The sequence below is a fragment of the Podarcis liolepis genome (genome assembly GCF_965112155.1).
Source record: "Podarcis liolepis genome assembly, chromosome: 11".
Taxonomy (NCBI): Eukaryota; Metazoa; Chordata; class Lepidosauria; order Squamata; family Lacertidae; genus Podarcis; species Podarcis liolepis.
The window spans coordinates 31,035,161-31,059,333 of record NC_139565.1 but is presented as its reverse complement, the minus strand read 5'-3'; the positions used below and the strand labels follow the sequence as shown (position 1 = coordinate 31,059,333).

General features: G+C 43.0%; 2 protein-coding genes across 3 annotated transcripts; both read right to left on the bottom strand.

Moving 5' to 3' along the window:
* Window positions 1–3,231: 3,231 nt before the first annotated feature.
* Window positions 3,232–9,607, bottom strand: CETN3 (centrin 3). 2 transcript variants are annotated; one of them, XM_083465560.1, is made up of 5 exons: window positions 9,481–9,607; window positions 7,452–7,587; window positions 5,436–5,550; window positions 4,411–4,602; window positions 3,232–3,648 (listed from the first exon to the last, which is right to left on the bottom strand). In XM_083465560.1, exons 1-5 carry the CDS (start codon window positions 9,486–9,488, stop codon window positions 3,605–3,607), a joined length of 495 nt encoding a protein of 164 aa, XP_083321686.1. In that variant the 5' UTR covers window positions 9,489–9,607; the 3' UTR covers window positions 3,232–3,604. The 2 variants fall into 2 exon arrangements, with proteins under 2 accessions (XP_083321686.1, XP_083321685.1); XM_083465559.1 differs by lacking the exon at window positions 9,481–9,607 and adding an exon at window positions 9,253–9,447.
* A 2,912-nt stretch (window positions 9,608–12,519) lies between these two features.
* Window positions 12,520–24,173, bottom strand: MBLAC2 (metallo-beta-lactamase domain containing 2). Its single transcript, XM_083465532.1, has 3 exons — window positions 23,456–24,173; window positions 16,426–16,865; window positions 12,520–15,717 (listed from the first exon to the last, which is right to left on the bottom strand). The coding sequence occupies exons 1-2, from the start codon at window positions 23,931–23,933 to the stop codon at window positions 16,480–16,482; spliced, it is 864 nt and encodes a 287-aa protein (XP_083321658.1). The 5' UTR covers window positions 23,934–24,173; the 3' UTR covers window positions 12,520–15,717; window positions 16,426–16,479.

Below are 24,173 nucleotides of genomic sequence, written 5' to 3'. Positions count from 1 at the left end.
TCAAGAAAAAAAGAAAAATCCTAAGGGGAGGACCCTCCCAACAGTGCAATGAGGACTGAGCGTGAGGCAGGAGTTGATAATACAGGTGAGCTGCACACAGGTGAGCTGCATGCAAGCTGCCAGCCAGCTCTATGGAGCCTCCTTTTATTGACACAAATATGCAAACCCAGGCAGATACATTTTGGGCTGTGACCTTTACACATCTTCCAGTCCTGAGATTGTGGGGTGGTACAAAGTTATTTTGGCACCTGTTTCCACCGCGTCATTTTCCCCTTGCACAGTGTATGACGAAGGAGACAAAAGGTCTCAGAGACAAAGGTTACAGACAGGGCACCACAGACTACTGAGACTGCAAAAGGTTAGACACAGGGCATGATGTTCAGACAGTTGTGACTTTGTCTGTGAGGGGGAGTGTGCCCCGCACCCCAAGGTCATGCATGCAGGCAGGCTGAGGCTGCCTGCGGGTGGGGAGTGTCCTCCCTCTGGACCCAGCAATCATCCCTACATAGAGGAAAGAACTTTTTTTCCCCTCCAGCTGGAACTTTCTGGAAAGGCATTCCAACAGCCCTCAGCTGGGCCCCGGAAGTGTGGGGAGAGACATGGCCAGCTTCAGCAAAGACCCGCTGGGCCTCTGGCTCACGAGGAGACCCTCCCCAGAACCCGATGGGGACATCCTGAGGTCTCCTCGTGAGACAGAGGTGCAGCGGGCCTTTGCTGAGGTTCTGCAGCCTTCCAGCTAACAGCTGACACTGGGAAAGCCGCACTTCAGCTGAGAAAGCCCCCATCCTACTCTGGAAACCTCTCTGTGCCTCAGTGAAGCAGTCTCAACAAGCCTCTGGCTCGCGAGGAGACACACACCCAGCCCAAAGAGGTGCGCTCTGGCACCTTTTTCTCTCACTCTTCACTGCAATGTTTTGAAGAGAACACGAGGGTCATCTAGCTCAACCCCCTGCAACGCAGAAATTTTTGGCCCAACGTGGGGCTCAAATCCACAACCCTGTGGTTAAGAGTCATACGCTCTGCCAACTGGGCTATGCACCCCATTTGTCTTCTGTACATGTTAGCACATCATTTGAATATCAGGAACCCAGAATGAAGTCAAGCAACAAGTGTCTTATCTATCCTACTTTTAAATAAATATTTGTCAGTCTGACTGCACAGACAAGAAGTGCAGAGAACACAGTGGACTCTCGCAACTGTGTATACTTTTAAGAGCTTACTTGGAAGTAGAGCTGCTGTGGCCCTATGGACTACAATTCCTATTATCTCTAGTCACTGGCCAAGCTGGCAGAGGGTGATGGGAGTGTTTGAAAAGCTTGGAAGAATGTACAGTGCCTCTCTTACCATTATAATGTGCATATTAGTTGTTCTGGCATCTTTTCCCCTAGAAAGCAGCTTTCAAATGCTCTGATTAGGAAAAGTGGGGAGGAAAAGGATGTTTAACTACTTCTCTGCTTGCCATCTTTCCACTCCAACTTGCCAAGAGACTTGACTTGGCAGGGATCAGCTCTACTTGTAGCTCCTGAGAGAAACTCATTTCATTAGGACTTTGGCTCCAAATTTAAAAGATGCCCAGCGGAAGCCTTGCTTGCAGAGGAATAATTGGGAGTGCACTTTGTAGGGTTTTATCTGCTCCACACTGGGCATCATATGGCATTCAGTGTGGGACAGGTAGGCTTGGCTAGGGAAGAATTACCTCATAGGCCCAATTAGCATCCCTGCTAGGCTAATTTGGCCACAGGTTCCCTATGCCTGATTTACAGGAACACCTAACATAGGGTGAAGAATGTGTGAATCACTTGCTTCTTCTCCCTTCATGACATGCAAGCCATTTTCCCCCCAACACTAGGATTGATGTTAGCAGGGCCATCTGGCATCCTTGCATTATGCTTTCAACTTTGTTGTTTAAACTTCAAAGAAACAAGGTTATCTTGTGTTCGGATATATGAAGTGAAATGCATCTCTCAAACAACTAAAGCAAGCTTTGCTCTAAAAAAAATAACCTTAAGATTCTGAGCATCAACATCAAAACGTTATCTCCCAGTAACATGTGGTACCTAACCTCGAAGTTGCTGAAAGGGTGTCTACAGCAATGACACATCTAGCCAAATGGAAGAAGACTTAACAGAACACACATAAAGCATGCAAAAGACAAACAAAAACGGTATGATAGCTTAAGAACATAGCCTCTGATGGGATCAATCAGGAATGCATTTTATGCAACATATCTAACCTTTTACAGTGGTACCTTGGGTTAAGAACTTAATTCGTTCCAGAGGTCCGTTCTTAACCTGAAACTGTTCTTAACCTGAAGCACCACTTTAGCTAATGGGGCCTCCCGCTGCTGCCGCTGCACGATTTCTGTTCTCATCCTGAAGCAAAGTTCTTAACCCGAGGTACTATTTCTGGGTTAGCGGAGTCTGTAACCTGAAACATCTGTAACCTGAAGCATCTGTAACCTGAGGTACCACTGTATACTGAGGTTACAGCTAGTTTCCCCAAGAAAAAGGAAGTAGCTAGAAGGCAGTTTGCCTCTTCTAAGATTTCAAGTTATTTCCCCAAGTCATTCTCAAGTGTAGACCTAACAAAAGTAATGGAACTCAGTTACTTTTCTGTTTATTTTACCTGGTTTAGCTGGACAGTTGAAGCCATTTCCCAGGGTGTGGCTACTTGCATGCTGAAAGCTTCTAGGAGCCACAGGCAAGAGCTGAGTGCAGGGTGGTGGACAAAGGACCACAGAAGCACATGACCCTCATCAGAGGTTCCACCCCTCCCCTAACACCTCATACACCCCAATGGTAGCTGATGGGTCTAAAACCTTCAGTGCGTTAGGGTCTTCCTCTGCATGTGAAGACAGGCTCCGGAGTATTGAGCGGATGACAGCAATAGTGGGTCCAACAGTCAAGAAGGTGGTTACCGTACAGGCCATAGAGGAAAATGATGGGTAAGTGGGGCTCATGAACCTGGGAAGGTAGCGCATCTAGGAGATGGTAAACTGATCCTAGAACTCTGCTGCCTTGCAGCTATACTCATTCTTGAGAAAGGCTTTGGGAGTAAAACCCTTGGGGGAAAGGAGTGACACAAAATGTAATGCAATAAATAGTTTACAATTACTGCTGCACAACAAAAGAATAACCTAAAAGGCCAAATGTGATTTCACCACCAAATTAAGCAGTACTACAGCTGACAATTACAACCACAATCCATTTGGATTAAACACTCCAACAAGGGTTACAGAATATAAAAAGAATACTTTATTAAAATGGATGTCTCTTAAACTCTTATATAAAAACTAAGGCCACGGCTAATGCTAAAATAATGTCAACTTCAAAAGGTTTTATACTATGATTTAATTTAAAATTCTTATACAAAGCTATTTTACAAATGAGTACTCAAACGTAACACTGCTTAATCTAAAATTTAATGATATAAAATATCAACCTCTTAGTACATAGATTTTGTGTTTCTTTTGGTCCTTTGAGGAAAATTATTTTTTGCATGGCTCCTGCTACAGAAATTAACTTAAACAGAAAGGTGGTAGCTTCAATGCTGAAAGCCGATAATCCTTCCTTTTTGTGCCAAGTTCATTTCTTTTCTTGTACCGTTAAACATCTCCAGTCATGATGGCAATAAATTCTTCCTGATTGACTGAAAAAAACAAAGAAAACAGGTAAGTATTGACTGCATATCTTACTTGAAAGCTTTTATCAATCAAATAAGCTCCTTTTTGCAGTCTGAAGGAGGCTAAATACTGAAATTCTCTCAAAAATATTAAAGCAAATTAACATTCATTTGGAAAGTCTGTAGTGGACCCTTTTGAAGGATTAACTTGGTATGAAATCCTCAGAGCAAGCAATTATCGCATGAAATTAAAATAATTTAGCTTTACTAAAAGAAACTAGTTGGTTATTGCTTATATATAAACATATATATATCTGCTGCTATCATTTCATGCTGCATATTGCTATAAGCCCCAAATCCTCTTGGCCTTGTCTTCTAAATTTGAAGGTACACTTAAATTTCTTGATTTCTGAAGAAGATTCTATGGTTATTTTTTAGTGACTTTGCAATATAAGTCACTAAAAAATAACCATAGAATCTTCTTCAGAAATCAAGAAATTCAACAGCATTGTAGGCAGACAATAATTCACCCGTTATATTTATTCATTGCAAAATAACAGAAAAGGCCAATACATTCATGTATAACCTATGCCATATAATTTCATACTTTAATAGGGAGAAATTGAATTTCATTCCCAAATCCATGGGTAGTATATAGGATTACATTTCCTGGAGGGAAAATCAGTCACTTGCTTGACCATAAAATCATCACATGGGAAACAAATTCAATGCACTATTTCTATATCATATTTATGATTAGCACATGAACACAGCATCTTTAGAACTTACTTTCTCCATCACCATCTTTATCAAATTCTTCAATCATTGCCCGAAGTTCTTCATCAGTCATGTTTTCCCCAAGTTCTCTAGCTACACGGCGCAGGTTTCTCAGGCTTATTTTACCCGAATCATCATCATCAAACAATTTAAATGCCTTGAGTATCTCTTCATGAGGATCTCTCTCAAGTATCCAGTCTGTCACTAAAATGAAAACAATTGGGAGATCTGGTCTATTTCTATGAAAGTAACTCTACTTCTGTTGGTGAAAAAATAATTCTGCATTGAAATGCTCTAACTCTATTCCAAACCCTCAGGTTTCTGACCCAAAGAATTTAAAAGATTAGCTTTCATCATCTACCTAAAGAGGCGGGGGGTGGGGGGTTGTACGTACATGTAGTAACCTCAACTGCATGGATTTGAACTCCACATAGGAAGTGAAGAAATGGAAAATGTCACAACTTACTGAATACTTAGCAAGGTAACCGAGTAGTTATACTTCATTTCTGCAGAAAGCCCACTCTCTCTTTTCATCTTTCTATAGCAAAAGCAAATATTGTAGGAATCTTCTACATATGGCTGCCAAAGTTAAATACAAAAATTGCCACAACATAATAATTACTTTTCCATAGTCCAATAGGTTTTTTTTTATAAAAAAAGTCGTGGATACAGAAAAAATAAATAAATTAGATTTTAAAAGGATATTGGGGGGATATAGCAGGACATGAAAAACTATGGAATGCTAGTAAAGTTTAAGGTCATCTATCCCCTTTGTTCAGTTTCATAACTACTGGCAGATAAAGGTGGGATAGAAGAAAAGAAAGTGCAGGCAGAGGGTCAAAGCAAAATTTTGATAGTTCTCCATTTATTTATTTATTTGGAGGGGGGGACACAATGTTGTAAACATTAAACGGCTCATCTGTTATCCCCGATACATTTGCATACCCATCCATTAAGAATCAGACCAGCTAAATTTCCAGCTATCAATTATTGCCAAATTTCCTCCTGTCAATAAATGTTTAAAATCCAATACTCACCAACTTCATTAAAATCTTCAAAGGTGATTTTCCCAGTTCCTTCCCGATCATAATCTTTAAGTATCTTTAGAACATCTGCTTTTTTCACATCAAAACCTAAGGCTCTCATTGCCACCTTTTGGGAAAAGACAGAAATGCAACAATGTTGACTCACAAACCATTTATTCACCGTAGTTCATATTGACTGCAATAGCAAGTTGATGAGAACAAATGACATTTTTACTCACATGAGAATTTCCTAGATGATACTAAAGAAAAGAAATCCTAGGTAGATGTATGGGATTGTAAAGATAAAACTTCCAAATGGTTTAACATTTCTGAAAGTCTGTCCACTTTTCCACAAATGCCTGGAGGACAAAAAAAATTGGAGTTTGTGCAGTTTTAAGTGCTTGGCTGTCTGGGGGGGACAGAACATGATTGCCGTACCCAAGCTGACACATCTGGCGTCCAGAGTGGGAGAAGCAATACTTCCCTCTTGGCAGCAAACAGGACATTACCAAGAGGCTCCTGCAACACTGCAGAGATCTCTTGAACAATCTCAGATTCCTGAGCAAAATGGGTGCTCTGAAGCCAAGCCAAACAGCACTCTGCACATCATTTATGGATCTATATTTACTGGTCTGGCGTGCTCTGGTCCATGGGGTCACGAAGAGTCGGACACGACTAAATGACTAAACAACAACATTTCCTGATCTCCAGCCAAGGTCTGGTGCCTCCAAAAGCAGCACCTGAAGTGCTACTTTGATAGATGAGAGTTAACGTGATCCTGCGATCCCACAGGAGCCACTATGGTGATTTCCTGTTTTTTGGGTGGAGGTTTACCAGTGGAGGGAGACAAAGGTAACTCTTTTGCTATACTTTTGGCCTTGCCAGCACTTTTTCAGGAGAGCAGGGGTGATCAAGCCAAATGCTGAAGGAGCATAATATTTTATTCTATGCTACTGCTGGAGTGAATGGAGAGAACTGGGTGCACCCGCAGATTACCAACTTGCCATCCTTGTTTAACCTCTTGTTTACTGACATTACAAAATAAGCATGCTGACTGAGTAGAAATGTATTGGTTTGTGCTGTCAGTATCCTAAACAGTTCAGCAACAACTTCTATCTCTCCAAGTTCCAAAAGTGAATTTTTGTGAGAAAAGAACAAGAAAAAAATAGCTCTATGAAAAAGACACTCTGGGATGGCAACCAGATGGAATAAATTTCCCACCCAAGCTGCCTTTGGCTCTTACAAAATGAGAGCAGAAGATTTGACAGTATGACATTTTGAAAATTATGTTTATTATATCAAGGCTGCATGGGATTAAGCCTTACTGAAATCATGGAGACTTTCCTCAGAGCAAACAAGTATAGGATTGTATTGCAGGAGAACCACTGACATCAAGGTTCTTAGGACATTAATGTATCGCACATAACTCCACATAGCAGCCTTAAGATGTTTCTGACAAAGAGAAACAGGCTATGTATACCATACCACAATGCTAAAATTCTAGATCTATAGTTTTCCCTGGAATGCAGATCTATTTAACTATGAGCACCAAGGGGCATGCATCTTTCCTAGTATTTACTTTTAAGTGCTTCTGCCTTATGGCTGGTTTAAACATCATAGAAACAGACAGCAAACATTAAAAACACCAATTCAAGAGCTGCTGCAGTGAAGTTGCTAAAGTGTGAGCTATAAAACTAGTTCAAACCTCACTACATGCAAACTATTTCCTTACAATCTCAGCCTCCTCTACACAACGGGGGCAATAGCAGCCTATCTCATAAGGAGGTTACAAAGATTACTAATATTATATTATATTATATTATAATATATAATATTACTGAATATTCAACAAGTGCTATATAAATGCTATTACACCACATACAGTTTTACTCTGTATGAATCAGCCATCTTTGTTCATAGCATGTATACCACAGAAAAATGTGTCACAATATGTAGCTAACACATATTTATACAAGACTGTACAATTATAAAGCAAAATACCAATATTTTTATGAAAAAATCAATTGCCTTCAGTTCGTGATAATCTATAGCTCTGTCTTTATCTGTGTCAAACAACTCAAAAGCATCTTTAATTTCTTGCTTCTGTTCTTCAGTCAAGTCTCTTCTTTTCTTTCTCTTGGTTTTGTCAACAGGAAGCTCAGTTCTAGATGATAAAGACAAATGTAGTCAGGTATGGTTTTTTTTCTCTTAAAAAACACACAATTTTAGTTTTGTAGCATATCTTAGTGGGTAGGTATATGTCACCTTGCTGATGAAGAAAACAGAATGAGAATTGATTTCATGAAATGTCCAGTCTTAGTTTTAAGATTTATGATGGATTTATGATTGTATTTGGGCTAGGGCTGGTGTAGGAAAGCTTTGGCCCTCCAGACGTTGCTGAACTACCATTCCCATCAGCCCTGGCAAGCATGGCCAACTGCCAGGAATGAGGGGTGCTATAGTTCTTCCAGCACCTTGGAGGGCCAAATGTTTGCCACACTTGGACTAGAGGCTACAATGACAAAACAGTATACTCTGTCTGCCATCAAGACTCCCTTCTGCTCTTTTTAGTTCACCATTTCCCTGATATATGTATATTATATTCTTAAAATAGACTTCTGCATTCCTAACGGCTACGGGAACACAAAAAAATGAACACAAAAAACCTGCTTTCTACAAAGTCAGACCATTAAACCATCTTGTTCTGTACTATGGTAGACTGCAGCTTTCCAAACTTCTCAGGCTGGTGACACACTTTTTAGACATGCATCATTTAGTGATGGCTCGCTTGGTTAGAGCATGGTGCTCATAATGCCAAGGTTGCAGGTTCAATCCCTGTATGGGGCAGCTGCATATTCCTGCATTGCAGGGGGTTGGACTAGATGACCCTCAGGGTCCCTTCCAACTCTTACAATTCTATGACACAGTAATTCAGTTTTACTAGCAAACCAGAGGTTAAACTAACCCCTTTCCAGCCCTGGTAAGGAGCATGGGGAGCATTCGCATGACACACAAACACATTGCAGCTGAGACACTAAGGTGTTGCAACAGTTTGGAAAGCTCTGTTGGTAGAGGCTCTGCATGGCTTCAGAGATGGCATTCCCTGCCCTGCCTACAAGATACCAAGAAGCAATCTGGAAATGTGTGCAGGGAAGGCATTTGCTGCACCACTAAGCTATGGCTCTGTGCTCTGTAGTGGCAGCCCACCTCACCAAGGATCACTTCCTAACGTTTATGAAGATGGCCTGGAGCATCACAGCCCGAAAACTCAACTCTGTGTGTGTCCTCCTACATAAGTAGGGTCTCTAGCTTTCACTCCATCCTTTAAGGTGAACGCTGGGCTGCTATTCACCTTGGTTGCAAGCTTACATTATTCGATGTGCTAAAGTTGCTTACATTATAAATCTAAAAATGGCATTATTCACTTCCACAAGCAGCCTTGAGAACCTAAGCGGGGACACGCATTATTCTTCCTTCCTTTTCCCTCGCCTACAAGGTCCAAGGCAACTATCAACAAAACAAGATGTAACTAATAATAATAATAATAATAATAATAATAATAATAATAATAACAATAAAAAGCTGAAATCCCCGACTCGAAAGACAAGAGGAATCGGTCGGCTACCAAATGCTTTTGCGACGGGATGGGGGAAGGGGATGCCGCGCGCTACCCGGAGCCAGTGCGCACGCTCGCTGCGGCAAATATCGCGACAAGGCGGCTCGCGACGGTGGGGAGGGGGGTGGAAAACACGTTGCGTTGCCATGGCAACAAGAAGCAAAAAGCCCTTCGCTCGCGGCTTCCCTCCCTCCCGCCCGCCAAGGTACCAACCTCGCCACCAAATTCATTCTCCCAGCCCCACCCCTTGAAAACCAGGCGGGAAGGGGGGCAGCGTGTCTCGGCTACTTTGGCCACCGGAACCCGGAATCAAGAGGAACAACAGCCTTTCCCTCGAAAGCGGGGCGCGAAACCCGTTCCCTCCGATAACGCCGCTTCCCCTCTTCGGATTGCGAGCTTTAATTGGACCCCGCGAATCGTCCCTCCCGCCCCGCCGCTCACAGCGCCATCGCAAGTAGCTAAGCCGCTTGTCAATCAAGTCCCAGGCGCGCCTCCCCGGTCTCCTGTTGAAAATTGGTGGGTACGCCGCCAACGTTTTACCCAGAAGGCGTTGCTGCTTATAGACGTCACAATGATGCCGGGGAGAGGAACGTCGCGGCTCAGGGCAAATTGCCGCGCTGATTGTTGACGTAATAAGAGCCCGCCCGTCCTAGAGTCTCATTGGCTGCAGCCTTGTAGCGCATCCTCCCTAGGATATGAATACGAAAGCAATAAAGTCGTCGTTTTAGGAGGGATGAATCTGAAGCTATCAGTCAAGGGCATTTTATACAACGGACAGAAAAGCTTCATGTTCTGGAGGTCGCATATTTGAATGGCCTCACATAGAGAAGGCTCTGCTCACAGAAAATCGAAGCACACGGGAGCACCGTTCAGAATAGCCTTCTTGACATTAATACACACACCCCTTCTCCTTTCTACGAGTAGGGAGCTCTTTACACTCGAGTATGTCTTCACACAAGTCATTGCTGTAGTGTACTATGGAACTGGCTATCACAAGGTAATAGTTATGGGCATCACATCACCAGGATTTGACAAATGCATGAAAACTGAAGCCATCAATAGCTACTGGACATAGTATATGTCTCTTCATTACATCCAGTACCTGGCCGTATGCTCTTGACTGATAGCTGGTGAACACACGAGGGGGGGGGGAACCTGACAGCATTAATTTGCTGCATCAATGCATGCTTACTTTGCAATTGTTTGGAGGTCTCTGAAGATGAAAAATAAGCCACTGTCATGCAAGGGCTTTAGTCCTGGACTAGCCAAGATTTTCGATTTGGATACCTGAAGCCCACGGAGTGTATTTCGGTAAGTCACAAGCTTTCAGCCTAGTTTACCCCGTTTCTTCCTAATTTGGCGACAGAAAGACAGCATCAAGTATAATGTCTAAGATACACGTAGTAATGGTATGTACAGCTCTATTCTTCTTTGGTCTGACTTCACCTGGCACACCATGTCCGGTTCTGGACACAACTGAAGGAGGCTACTGACAAACTACAACGTGAAGAGATGGTAAGGGCTTGGACCTCCATTCCTGTGTGAATTAAGGGAGATGGGTATGTTTATCCTGGAGAAGGGGACGTTCAGAGCCAATACGTTTGGCAGTCTTGAACTATTGGGAGGCTGTCACAGTGATGATGGGTCAATTTTGCTTTGTTACTACTCCAGAGAGGAGGATCCAAACCAACATATACAATTTACAAGGAAGAGCGTTTCAGTTGAACATTAGGAAGAGCTTCCTGGTGGTATGAGCTGACAGGAATTAGAACAGGCTCCCTTGGAAGGTGATAGACTCTCTGATAGAGATTTTTAAGCAGAGTTGCTGCAGCAGTGCAATTACTACACTGACAGGGGTTCGACTAGATGACATCTGAGGTACTCTAAGAGTAGAACTCCCAGGTCAGAACTGGCAACTCCTTCTCTCAGAGCCTTACCGGGGGGGGGGGGGAGAGATTACTTTTTACAGTCTAATGCAATCCTTCCTCCTCAGCATCTCTTTTCTCAGAACTTAATTCTGATCTTACACACTGTTTGAAATTGCAGCTTGTATTATTTTCATTTCTTGCATCAATGTAGGTTTTTTTTAAAAAAAGTTAAGCTCATCTGTTACAATATCTGAAGGCTATTCACAGAAGAATCGTATTTTGAACTGAGTCATATCATATTTGTATATATAGAACTAAACCAGCAGATGGCATCTCTTTAAAAAAAGTAATTGTTCAGTATATATTTGAAAGGACAAGAGAATCTTAATATCTGAACAAAACTTTGTTCTATTTACTCACATCTTTTTCTCCAAGAAATTATTTGGTTTCTGTGTGAAAGTAAAAACAAAAATTCTAACTAGCTCCAGCCCATTACATTTTCAGACATAAGCTGTAAGGTAAAGGTAAAGGGATCCCTGACTGTTAAGTCCAGTTGCAGACGACTCTGGGATTACGGCGCTCATCTCGCTTTATAGGCCCAGAAACCCGCATTTGTCCGCAGACAGCTTCTGGGTCATGTGGCTAGCATGACTAAGCCACTTCTGGCGAACCAGAGCAGCGCATGGAAATGCCGTTTACCTTCCCGCCGGAGCATTACCTATTTATCTACTTGCACTTTGATGTGCTTTCGAACTGTTAGGTTGGCAGGAGCAGCAACGGGAGCTCACCCCGTTGTGGGGATCAGCAAGCCCTAGGCTCTGTGGTTTAGACCACAGCACCACCTGCATTGTACATACATAATATGTCTGTATTGTCTTGTAAACTACTGCAAAACTCAAGCAACTTGTAACTTCCTAAACTCTGAAAACACCTTTCACCTCTCCCTTTATCTCTTTTTATGAGAAGTGTGAACGTATTGAACTTGTGTTTTTCACTTAGCATTTATTTGTGAACCTCTCTTCTACAATTTACTCTAGGCACAAACATTTTTATTCCATTTGCATTATGCTCTTACATGGGTGAGCAACCTCAGGCTTATTTAAACAGTTATCTACAAAGAACACAGAAAAAGCACAACAGAAGATAACTGGAAGGAATCCAGATGCAAAGGGAGATGTGTTCATAAGTGGTGTAAATAGCATAGTGCCTAGGAACATGAGTCCTCAATCCCAGTTAGCGTGGGTGATTTCTTATGTTCAGTTAGCTGAATCAGCTATAATAAACCACAATGAAAGCATTTTCTGCGGCATTAGAGCAAGATGTAGGATGTAATGGTTTTATGCTCCAAAATAACCCCAAGAAATTATGGTCAATGTTCTCATTTTCACAAAAGGATTTGGGCATTTCCGCAAGGAAGCCTTTCAACTTTCAAAAGCCCACCCCACCCCAAAACACACAAAAAACCTATTTCAGAGTGATGGCAGCTGTTATGACCTGGCTATCACACCACTACCATTTGGCATCAACCATTCCATCTCTCAAAAGCAACACATATGTAACTTTCTCCTTTGGTTGGGTTAAAGATGAAATGGAAATGATCACTGGAGAGCTGTTTTGTGTCATAATTCTTTTATTATCAATATCTATGATAAAATAATATACAATTTCCCCTTGAAAATGGTGGCACATTAGTAAAGTTTCATCAGTAGACAGAACAATGCATTACAACTTTTTAAAATGCTTTTAAATTGCATTTTACAGCACAATCCATGACTTGCTTCAGTAAAAACAGTTGAATCAACAACATATCATTGCCTTAACTCCAAGAACATTGTTGAACAGAATTGCATTTTAAGCCTTTGTAAATACTGAATCCAGAGGGGATGTCAAGAGAATGTTTACAAATAAAGCAATAGTAAATGTATCATACTCTGTAATATTGAAAGTGAACACATATATTTTGTTGTTTTTAAAGGCATTACAATAATTAACGATAAAGGTCTTTCAATAAATTCATTCAGAAATACACAAGGTCTTAGAATATAAAAATAATTAAGACAAAAGATAAGATTATATATTTTCACTCTAAGGTTGTACTTTACTAACCAAAGCCAAGTGTGACTTCTAAGTCAGCGAAGACTAGCCTGTAGTCCCCCAGATGACATTAAACTCCAGCTCCCAGCAGCCTCATTCAGCTTGGCCAATAATTAGGGATGATGGAAGTTGTAGTTCAGCAATATATGGAGGGCCACAGGTTAGCCACCCCTGTTCTAAGTTAAAGCTCAGGCTTACGAAGAATAAAGACTCAATGAACTGAGTGGAACTTGCTTTTGAGTAAACACATGCTTTGGGAGAGTTTCACAGCCTGATTCCTATTTGACTACATTTCCAGAGAACTACTTAAGACTTCAGAAGATAATCTGGCTTTGTGAGCACTGAAATAGAACAGAAATGTCCCATCTTATAGAACAAAAATGTACCAACAGAACTGTTCCAAGAGCAGAAACTCAGATCAGTTCTTAAGAGTAGTCTAACCTTTGGCAAGAACAGTATTCCTTAGCTAAATTCTTCCCACAGTGAGCTGTCTAGTATGTGCCACTCACAGTAAGGCGTTTGGAAAAGAACTTTCAAGACACTGAGAAGGTGGGTAGGAAAGAAGGAATAGAGGCTTTAGGAAGTTTGCTTTAACTCTGGGAAAAACATCACCATTAATGCCTCAAAATCACTAGCACCTCAGCAGTATTCCCGTAGAACAGAATGATTTTGTAGCAGTTGATTCCAAAAGGTGCACATTTCTACAAAATGAACAAGGTACCAGTCTCAAGTTGGCTGCAAATTGAAGTAGGAACCAGGTTAGCCTTAACTGTGCTTAAATATTGCTGTTGACACAATGCTTAGCAGCAGTTAAAACAGGAGGGCATTCACTTGAGAAGGAAATGGGTAGGCAGCGGCATCAACTTGGGCCCCAGACTGTGGATGCCCAGCACGCACACCACAACACTGTGATGTCGAGGTGTGACATGATGTCACGACCCCGCAGCACTGGAGCACCAAAGGTAAGGTGGCGCCTGGCAGTGGGTGGTGGCCAGGCACCCACAGCAAAAGTTTTGTGGGGACGGGAGTTGGCACCACTGCAAGTAGGAATGAATGATCTGGCAACCCATTCCTGATCGCTTGACCACAGTCAAGAGGGCCTCTCCATTATATCTGCACTAGTCTTCAACCTGATGAGTTTTGTATTTGCTAATTTTTAGATTAAAATCTTTTAAAGTTGCAAGCTCATGGGTGCCTTTTCTCCCTAGCATTAAAAGGTATCAAATTAGTGGCTTTGGCTGTTAATAAATGGTATTTCCAAAGCCAATAGCCAAAGTGAAGCAGTCTGAAACATTATATATTTCTCCATTCGTTTGGTGAAAGCTTCAAACAAGATAAGGGCTAAAAGAAATTGCTAACCTCATTTCTAAGTGGTCATTCACCAGCAAGTCTGATCTTCCTGTTTACTGTTGTGCTTTCGTCTACAACAGGAAATAGGCACTGTTAACATTTAAAGAATTAACTACATCCACCTATCCACCCTTGAGGGCTAAAGTGCTGATTACACTGGGGTCAAGCTCTGTATGTGCAGTACTCTTTGATGTATGGGAAATATGCAATAAAGTCGCAAAAGGATAAAAAATTAATTTTGTGTGACAGCCACAACCCGAAGCTGTTCATCGTTCTCACAAGACAAGGGCCACTGTTAATATCCTTCCTAATATATCTCAAACTATCCATTTCATTTCAGTGTCATAGTTACAAGATAAAAACCTGTCTTCACACAATAAATTGGTAACACCCCAGAGGGCTGCACAGGATTTTTATACTGGAAAAGTACAAACAACAGACAAGGAATTTTTGTCAAGTTGCTTGAAAGTAAACATTACAGAAAATGGAAAAAGAAACAAAAGAAGAAGAATGACATTTGTAGGTTGCAAAGCTACTACTTGAAGTCCTAACTACACCTGTAATGTGAAAAGAACCACATATGACTCTAGAGCTGTAGCTTTTTGGCAGCTATCTCCCCCAAAAATTCAATTTACTCTCTCCTGAGACCCAATTTATTCTCTACAATCCACAAAACAATTTGCAACACACAAGTGCTTCTACAGCTGCTATACAGAAGAAACCAAGGATGATCACGGGTGTGTGCATTATATTTAAAATTATCTGACGGAATCTTTTAACAGTTACGTACTCTTACATACACCATTAGTCACATTTAAAGAGCAAGCAATACACTTGAAATATTCACTTACATTTCATTTTAGAAACAATAGTCAAATGCAACACACTTAATTCAAGAAGAGTAACAACTTAGGGTGCAGTGCTTTATATCAACATTTGGTAATAACTTCAGGTTAAATTCACCCCATACAATAAAAATGAAATTATTGGTACTTTTATCTTAGTGCATGTAATGAGACAGTGGAATGTTATAAGACCAACCTACCCCCACTACAGCTTATAATAATTTTCAACCATTTAAAGTCTACTTTCAACACATATCCCTAACTCAAGATGTCATCAATAAAGTTTGACATGGGTGCAAAACTTTTCATTTAGCATATATATGTTTCAAAATACAAAACGAATTTAGAACATCTGTCAAACTGTACTCAACATATGTGCAAACCTGCCTTGAAAAAATAGAAGGAAAATGAGTAGCTTTGGCACAGCTACTAGTTTATATTGGTATTTTTTTAAAGTAGAAATTAAGTAGATAAAAATAAAAATCTTTATGGCTTATCAGCCAGCTTTTCATTTAAATAAACTTACCGTATTTTTCGTCCCATAGGATGCTCCGTCCCATAGGATGCACCTAGTTTTTTGGGGGGGAAATAAAGGAATATTTTTTTTCCTTTATTCCCCCCCTCCCAAAAAAAAACCAGGTCGGGGAAACCAAACCAGGTCGGGGAACAGCGGTATGGCAGCGCTCCGCCTCCCCACTATCCCCCGAGCTTGTGGGGCTGGCGCTGGGGAGAAGCGCGCTTCTCCCCAGTGCCAGCCTCCAAACCAGGTCGGGGAACAGCGGGATGGCGGCGCTGCGCCTCCCCGTTGTCCCCCGAGCTTGTGGGGCTGGCCGATGTCCGCCCGAAGCGCGGGGCGCTCTGCTTCAGTGCGCCCCGCGTTCTGTGCATCAGGCTGCTATCCGCAGCCTGGGGAGCCCTGCGGGAACTCCCGCAGGGCTCCCCAGGCTGCAGATGTCTGCCTGAAGCGCGGGGCGCTCTGCTTCAAGGCGCCCTGCGCGCCGGGCAGCAGGCTGCTATCCGCAGCCTAGGGAGCCCTGCGGGAACTCCCACAGGGCTCCCCAGGCTTGCTGATAGCTTCCTGAAGCCTGGAGAGCGAGAGGGGTCGGTGCGCAACAACCCCTCTCGCTCTCCAAGCTTCAGCGAAAGCCTGTATTTGCCCCATAGGATGCACACAGATTTCCCCTTCATTTTTGGAGGGGGAAAAGTACATCCTATAGGGCGAAAAATACGGTACATATGCCATCGGGTTTTACAATAATAATATTATTATTAAACAAGTTATACTATGAAGTTGTTCTGGAATTTGTGGCCCGGAGTGCTAGGCTTGCAATCGATCTGACTGCACATGTAGAAACTTTGTGGCACACACCAGCGTTAGAAATGTAGTTGGAAGCCAAACGATAGAGCTGTTCAGCTCCAAATGTGTTAAAATGCCCCGGAAGGACTTTCTCTACAAGACCTCTATTCACTAAGTCTATCAGTCGCTGGCAGGATGTAACGTAGTCATTGATCCTGCTGTAGGGAAGCCAGTCAATCATTGATCCGTCATATACAACATCCCCACTGAACAATATCTTCCGTTCTCTGTCATGTAAGCAAATGCTTCCTCTTGAATGGCCAGGCATATGCATGACAGTGAGCTGTCTATCACCAAGGTGGATCACATCCCCTACAAACAAAGAACAAAATAATGTGGGGGGGAGGAATTGGACTTTGAAGCATGATCGCAAGAAACATAACACCAAATTTACTTCCATTACAAAGGTTGAGCTCTCTGACAAACCTCAGCGTTAGAAGTGTTAATAGGGAGTCAAACAATGCATGCATGAACACCTTGCCTATTGGTCCAGCACCACTCCCTATATCAGCCAAGCTATGCACCCTATGCTAGTCCGCCCATATACTAATCTTTAGCATTTTAATGTTTTATTTTAATCTTGTTTTTTAAGTTGTATTTCAATCAACTTGTTTTTATATTGGTTGTTAACTGCCCTGAGCCCGGTCTTGGCTGGGGAGGGCGGGGTATAAATAAAATTTACTACTACGAGCTGCAGGGAAGGTGCTGCTGGATGTCCCACCGCTAAGTAAGGCCCCTGGAATAGTGACACAAGACGGTGCCTTCTCTGTGGTGATGCTCCCTCTATGGAATCCCCTCCCCCCAAAGACATGGTTGGGACTGATGTTACCTAACTTTCTAGTGCCAGTTAAAACTGTACCTCTTCCCCCAGGCCTTTGGAAGAAACTTACCCATTAAGCTTAGCGGTTATGTCGATTGCCCGCTGTAAAATATTTTCAATGGTATTTTAATTATGGGTTCAAATTTGTAGTGTGAATTTTTAAATTGTTTTTAATGTAGAAATTCTTGTAAATTGCTTTAGGATGCTATGGGATGAAGGGTGATTTTAAAATGAAATACAATAAATAAAAATATCCCCTTTCTAATAAATCTTGCACATGAACACAGACACATTCACAGCAAAGTTCTCAAATGATTTTTTGGCATGAAATTATTTTACCGTATCATCTGAGTTTCTCATCTGAATGCACTAATGTGCATTATGCATGCTAATTAATAGGTGAAATTCAGTGCAAGTAAGTTCAAAGTGATACATTTTGGGGGTGTTTTTTTAATCTAACCTTCATATTTATGCAGATAGAACCTGAATTGGCTGCAAACACCCACAAAGTGGTCTTGTGTTCATGAAAGAAATGTCACTGAAAATGTCAGCTCAGTGTATTGCAGCAGTAAAAATGTCAAATTCAGCTTTAGGAATGAGACTGGAAAATGAAACAACTAGCAGTATCATCTCATAACAGGATTGCCCATATAAAAAATGTTGCATCTCAGAAAGGACCCTGCTGAGCTGGAGGTACAAAAGGGGCATTTGAAAGAATCGCGGGGTGGGGTGGTGAATGACATTTTTGTCACAGAAAGGGGGGAGATGATAGCAGAGCTTTATAAGTGTGTAAAAAGAGCAAATACAGCTGCTAATTTTGTCAAAATAATAGACGTTGTTATTATTTAAGTATGTTTACTGGGAGACAGTGTGCAATCACCTCTTAAAAGAATTCACATGATGCTGCAATGGCCATAAGCTTAGGTGGGTTTAAGGCAGGTCCGCCAGTGGCCTTTAGTCATAACAACAAAGGGCCAAACTCGCATTTCATTTTCTTAAAAGCATCTTCAGGGACAGCGGAGTCTGTAACCTGAAGCGTATGTAACCTGAAGCTTATGTAACCTGAGGTACCACTGTACAACCAACAAACAAATATCAGAATACTGACACTGGGAGAGACTTCCATTCCCAGCTGTCATTATTCCAATGGGGTGGGTGGACATGTATACGTACGTGCATTTTTCTTCTTGGTCATACATGGAAGGGAGACAAAGTGGAAAAGCTGAAACTTGCCTCTGGCTAGAGCAACAGAAGGTTCAAGTGAGTTCTCATCAAGCAATTCAGCAGAATAGTGCCTGAACTTTTGTCTTATCTACAGATCGGGGAAAATGCTGGGAATCTGCTGCACCAACTTAATGCCCCAAACACTGGATGGCATGCCCAGAATCTGGACAAATCCCAAATAACCAGGCCATATGGCAACACTTGTTTTTGCCAGTAATCAAATAAAAAAACTTTTTAGATTATTCTGAAATGTCTATCACTATAGTGAATTTTTACTGGCTGGTATCACTGGCTGGATTTTCTTGGCAATAAACACATTAGAATTATTTATATTCTTCTCTTTTCACAGTATCGATGGTAATTGATATGGGATGAACCAGAGGATAAGGAGTTAAGGGATAAAGTGCATAAATCTGGGTTGCTACATTTCATAAATCCCATTAGATTTCAAATCTGTTTAATTTTGCAAATCCAGGCAATCAAAATTGCTGACAGGAAATCTCATAGTAACAATGTACTTTTTAAATATATAAACAAACACTTTAACTTCTGATGCAGTAATACTTTTAGTTGCTTGAAATTAATTTCATAATATTTCCAGTAGCTATTTGTTCTCAAGTCATCTCAGAAGAAGACATCTTTTTGTCTAAGCAAAGGCTGCAAACCTACAGGCACTGTGATCTGGAACCATGCACTTATTCCTTGCTCTTCCCTTCCTTACATACCAGATTTATTTAGTCCAGAGATCTTTGTTGTATTCCAGATTTCCCCACTGTGTCCAAAATGGGGGACTTTGGGATAATATCAGTTAACCAGGATATTAAGCTGGGACCTGACCTGGTTCTGGTTTAACATCCTGGTTAGTCAGCCAACATTAAGCCAAAGTTTCCTGTTTCAAATACATCAGGGAACTCTGTTCTAAAACTAACCCGGATCTCTGGGCTGATGCCTGCAGGGGCTGATGATAGGAACAGCAAGGAAAGAACATGCCTGTTTCTAACTTTATAATACATGGGTTTATAAATCTGGGTTCGTATGTGTAAAACAGGCCACTGTGAGTTTTCACCGTAGTAAGCCTTTCTGTGTGAGAGCTAGCAACAATAACAGCGTTCACTATTTCAGTAACGTTTACTTTAAGTAATGCGATCTTATGATTGCATACTGAACTTACGATCCCAGGGAATATATTTCAGAGAAGTTTTCCGGGATCTGACACTAACAGAAACTGTGTGCTCCACCTGGAGATGTGAGTGCATGGGATTATGATCTCATATCTCACTCTGACATCTTAATCAAATGGTCTTCTTGGACCTTAGCTGTGTTTTTCCTGTAAGCAAAGAGGCAAACTGGCAGGCTTATCCCCTCCGAAACGTCACCTCTCCATGAGAGAACAGTATACTCAGAATCCAATTTCATCTAGCTAGGTCAGAAAATAATATATTTGTTTCTTTTAGTCACCCCTTCTTAAGGACCCTGAAGACAAATCAGGATTCAATAATGAAATGTTACAACCGATAACCAATAGCTTCCTTTAATGTTCTCCCAAACACTTTGTATTTTATATTTAATTGGCAAGAATGGTTAGCAGAACTGTTAATGTGACACTGTATACACCTAGATGCCCACATGTAGATATACTGTGACTGAGAACTTACTAAGCATGGACACGGTAATATGTACATTTGAACACTGCAAATGCACTATTAAATATAACTTAAGGCAGACAGAGATACCTTATTTATTCCTGGCATCCCAGCCTCACCTTTGGGGAAAATGGCTGTAGGGCAATAGTGCAGCACATCCTTTGCATGCAAAAGACCTCATGTTCAATTGCTGGCATCTCCAGGAAGGGCTGGGAAAGACCCATCTAAAACCAGTGATTTCAGATCTTTATATTCGCTCCAGCCCGTGGGCCAATTATGATAGGTGGTCAGTATCACCCACCTATCAATCATCAGATGTCATAATATCAGCTGATTGATAGGTGGGTCACCCTGCCTAGTTGTCAAACTTGGCCTACAAGGGGGGGGGGGAGTAGTCACCATGATAGTTATGGGGAAGACAAGCCATGTCTCTACATGCCCCACACCTGATGTCACATATGATGTCAGGTGTGGGGCAGTTGGGTGTGGTATGGCAATAACAGCCTCACTGGCCAAATAGGGAGGCAGGGTGGGCCAAATTTGGCCTGTGGACCATTAGTTCCCTGCCCTTACTATGGTTTATTTAGCCTAAGTATGGCTTATCTGAAAGTCCAACTCAGCAGACAAACCATTGTTTTCTGGCAACAAACAAACCATAATTTGGTATGTGAGGAAACTGGGGGTTTTGTTTGCTTATCTGTGAAACAACTTGTGGTTTGCTGAACAAACCATGGCTTAGTATGATGTGCAAACACAGCAACTGTGATAATACTGAGCTAGGTGGCTCAACAGCCCAAACTGCAGCAAGGCAGCTTCATAAATTTCTATATAAAATTTGTGAGAAGACTGGAAGCCCTCTTTGTTCTTGTGCTGTCTTCACCCAATGCTTGTTTAACAGGGGAGGGGAGGGGCAGAGGGGCCCTCAACTCTTAGTTTTGGTGTCTGCACTCAAGCCAAAACTGTCCTTTTGCTTCAGATTTGGCTTTAAAAACAAGCAAAGAGTCTGGATGGGAAACCGTTTTTTCAAGCCAATCGCCACACTCCCCCATGGACAACATTGGTAGTTGGGGCTGGAGACAGAGCAACAGGGGGGGACATTTTTTCCTGTTTTTATTTATTTTCATGGCACAGAAGATAAATTTTGAGAAAAAACAATGGTTACAACCGTAGACAGCTTTGCACAGTAGGCTGTACTCCAGCTGTTCAAAAAGCAGAGTTTTCTACAGCCCCCTCAAACATCTCTGCATCCTCCATCCCTCCAAGCAAACAGCATTATGACACTTCAGGGATGTGGTCCAGCCAGGTCAAAGGATTTGATATGTCCTGAAGAGCCACATTCAGCTGCTGGGCCTGAGATTTTCCTATCCCAAGCCAGTCTAAAATAATAGGTGCGATAGGGGCGGGGTCTGAAAAGACACAGATGGAAAGGAGATCTGATTTGCCTTGTGTCACAAGGCTTTCCCATCCCTGTTATATAACATGTACATTTGAGAGGGGAAACCAACCTAATGAATTGGACAGCTAGAGACAAGAACATAATTGAACTGTAGTTAAGATATGAAATTGTATATCACAATGACTTGGGCTGCAATCCTCAGCATGCTTATTAGTAAACAAGCCCTACTAAGTACTGTAGGACTTACTTCTGAGTAAAGATGCACAGGACTGTTAGATTATTATCAGAGGATGTTACTTTGGGGTAGTGCTTAAAAGGAATCATAGAATTGTAGAGTTCTGTTTATCTGTTCTCTTTACTAATTAATTTAGGTCAATATGTATATATAATGTAATATTTTATATAAAAATAGAATTGTACATAGACTGATGTATACCAGCTGAGAGAAAGCATGAAATAAACTAAGGCTGTGGCTTAGTTCCACCCCACCCACCCCCGAATTGATAACCTCCAGTGCAGATTCTTATTGCTACATATATCTGCTGGCTAAGCTTGCATCTGCTACTGGGGATTTGTTTTTTCAAAACTGATTATGGATAGCAAAAACATCTACAAATCCCTAAGACTTCACCTCCTACGTATTTTTCAGGAGCTACTAGAAATGTCTCCACCCATACTCTCTCATTCACAGACACAGTGCATATTCATGCTGGTGTGCCCTTTAAAATATATCAACATGCGTGGATTTTGCCAGATGCCCCCAACTCCTGCATATATGAATGCTCAAACCTTAAAGGAGAAGATACCACACCCCACATTACACACACAGAGCGAGGGGGGGCACAAAATGAAGAGCAGGATTATAGGATCCTTGGTTCTCTCTCTTTCCCTCCCTATAAAAAGGGAAAGGGTAGGCTACAGGCTTTTGCTTCTATTTTATCAAGCTTTTGAAAAAGTGTCTACCGATACAAAATCCATGTAAAACAAAAAACACTCCCTTTCCAACTCCTTTCTCCACCCTAACAGCAGTTCCATACCCCTGCTACACGTTTTCTTTCCTAAGGCATCTCAAAGCCCATCAAGAGAAGCTATGCACTTGCCTACCTTTAGTTTATCCCAGAAATCTCAGTTCTCGAAGCTCAGAACCGCCCTTTTACACATCCCGAGAGGTGAAGCCAAAGAAGGAACAGCCCTTGATTCTGCTCTCTCTGTATACATAGGACCAGGGCATTCAAAAAACCCCTTCCCTTTACACATTCTCTTGTATACTGGAGCCGACGCCCCCGCCTGTCATTTTCCGCAACAGACCCCAAACACACATCCACCGCCAGCCCTGAGTATTTATGAAGCACCTATAGTAACATGAGCAACATATAGAACGCAACGGACACTGTTAATATTCGTGACATACACAAGCACATTTGCTAACTATACACGAGAGGTGGAGGCACTTGGGGCAATTCATACCACATAGACATTTGCCACTCCAACTGCCTTCGTTGCAAATAATGGGAAACTTTCTAACTAAGTTGAGGGGAATCCGTGCCATTCTGCTGGCACACCCGAAGCGAGGCCCGAGTCAGGCTGCTGCAATTCCAACCTGCCCGCCTGCAGTCCCGCAAGTCCCAGACGGTTCCCTGGAGGTGTGAGAGAAAGTCCCTCTGTGCATGGTCAGAGGTGCTCTTTCTTTCTTTTCGTTCTTTCTCCACCCCGACGTCGTAGGGCCCAGCTCCGTCCTTCCAAAGAGGCCCCGGAGCCTGGCTTTGCCCCGGGCGGGCGTTGGGCAGCCGATCGCCGCCCGTCGTGCTCCTTTACTCACCCTCCTGCAAGACGAGCGTAGGCTGCACGGGCCGCACGCGGAACTGGCGGGCGCTCCAGCCCGGGCTGGGCTGGCGCACGACCTCGCTGTCCGAGAGCCAAGTGACGGTCTCGTAGTTGTCGCCGCGGCGCAGCGCTCGGGCCTCGGCGCTGTGCACGGCCACCTCGTCGAACTGGTGCAGCCCGCCGGCGTGGTCGAAGTGCACATGGGTGGCCACGGCCAGCAACGGCCTGGGCCGCCCGGCGGCGCCCTCGGGAGAGAGCAGCGCCTTCTCGTCGCCCTCGGCGCCCAGCAGCCCGGCCAAGCGCAGGTAGTCGGGGAGGCTGCGCAGCCCCAGGCCGGTGTCGATCACCACGTCCCGCTGCGAGCCGCGCACCAGCCAGATGTTGGCCCGGTTGCCCGACTCGTAGAAGCGCTCCTGGATCCAGTAGATGCCTCCGCCCAGGGACTTGTGCGCGAACCACTCCAGCGCCGACATCGCAGCCGACGACGCCACAGCCCCGACCTGCCGGGCCGCCTGCAGCGCCTCTCGCGCGGCGAGCCGATCGCGGAGCTGGGGCGGAGCCCGGGGAGGAGGCGGGGACGGAGGCGCCTGAGCGGGACGTGCTCGGGCGAGCGAGCCAGCGAGCGAGAGGTCTCCGCCCCGTCCCTGCCCACTGCGGTAGCGCGGCGCCGGGCACACGAGCAGGCGGGCCGGGGATGGCGGGCTGGGCGAGGC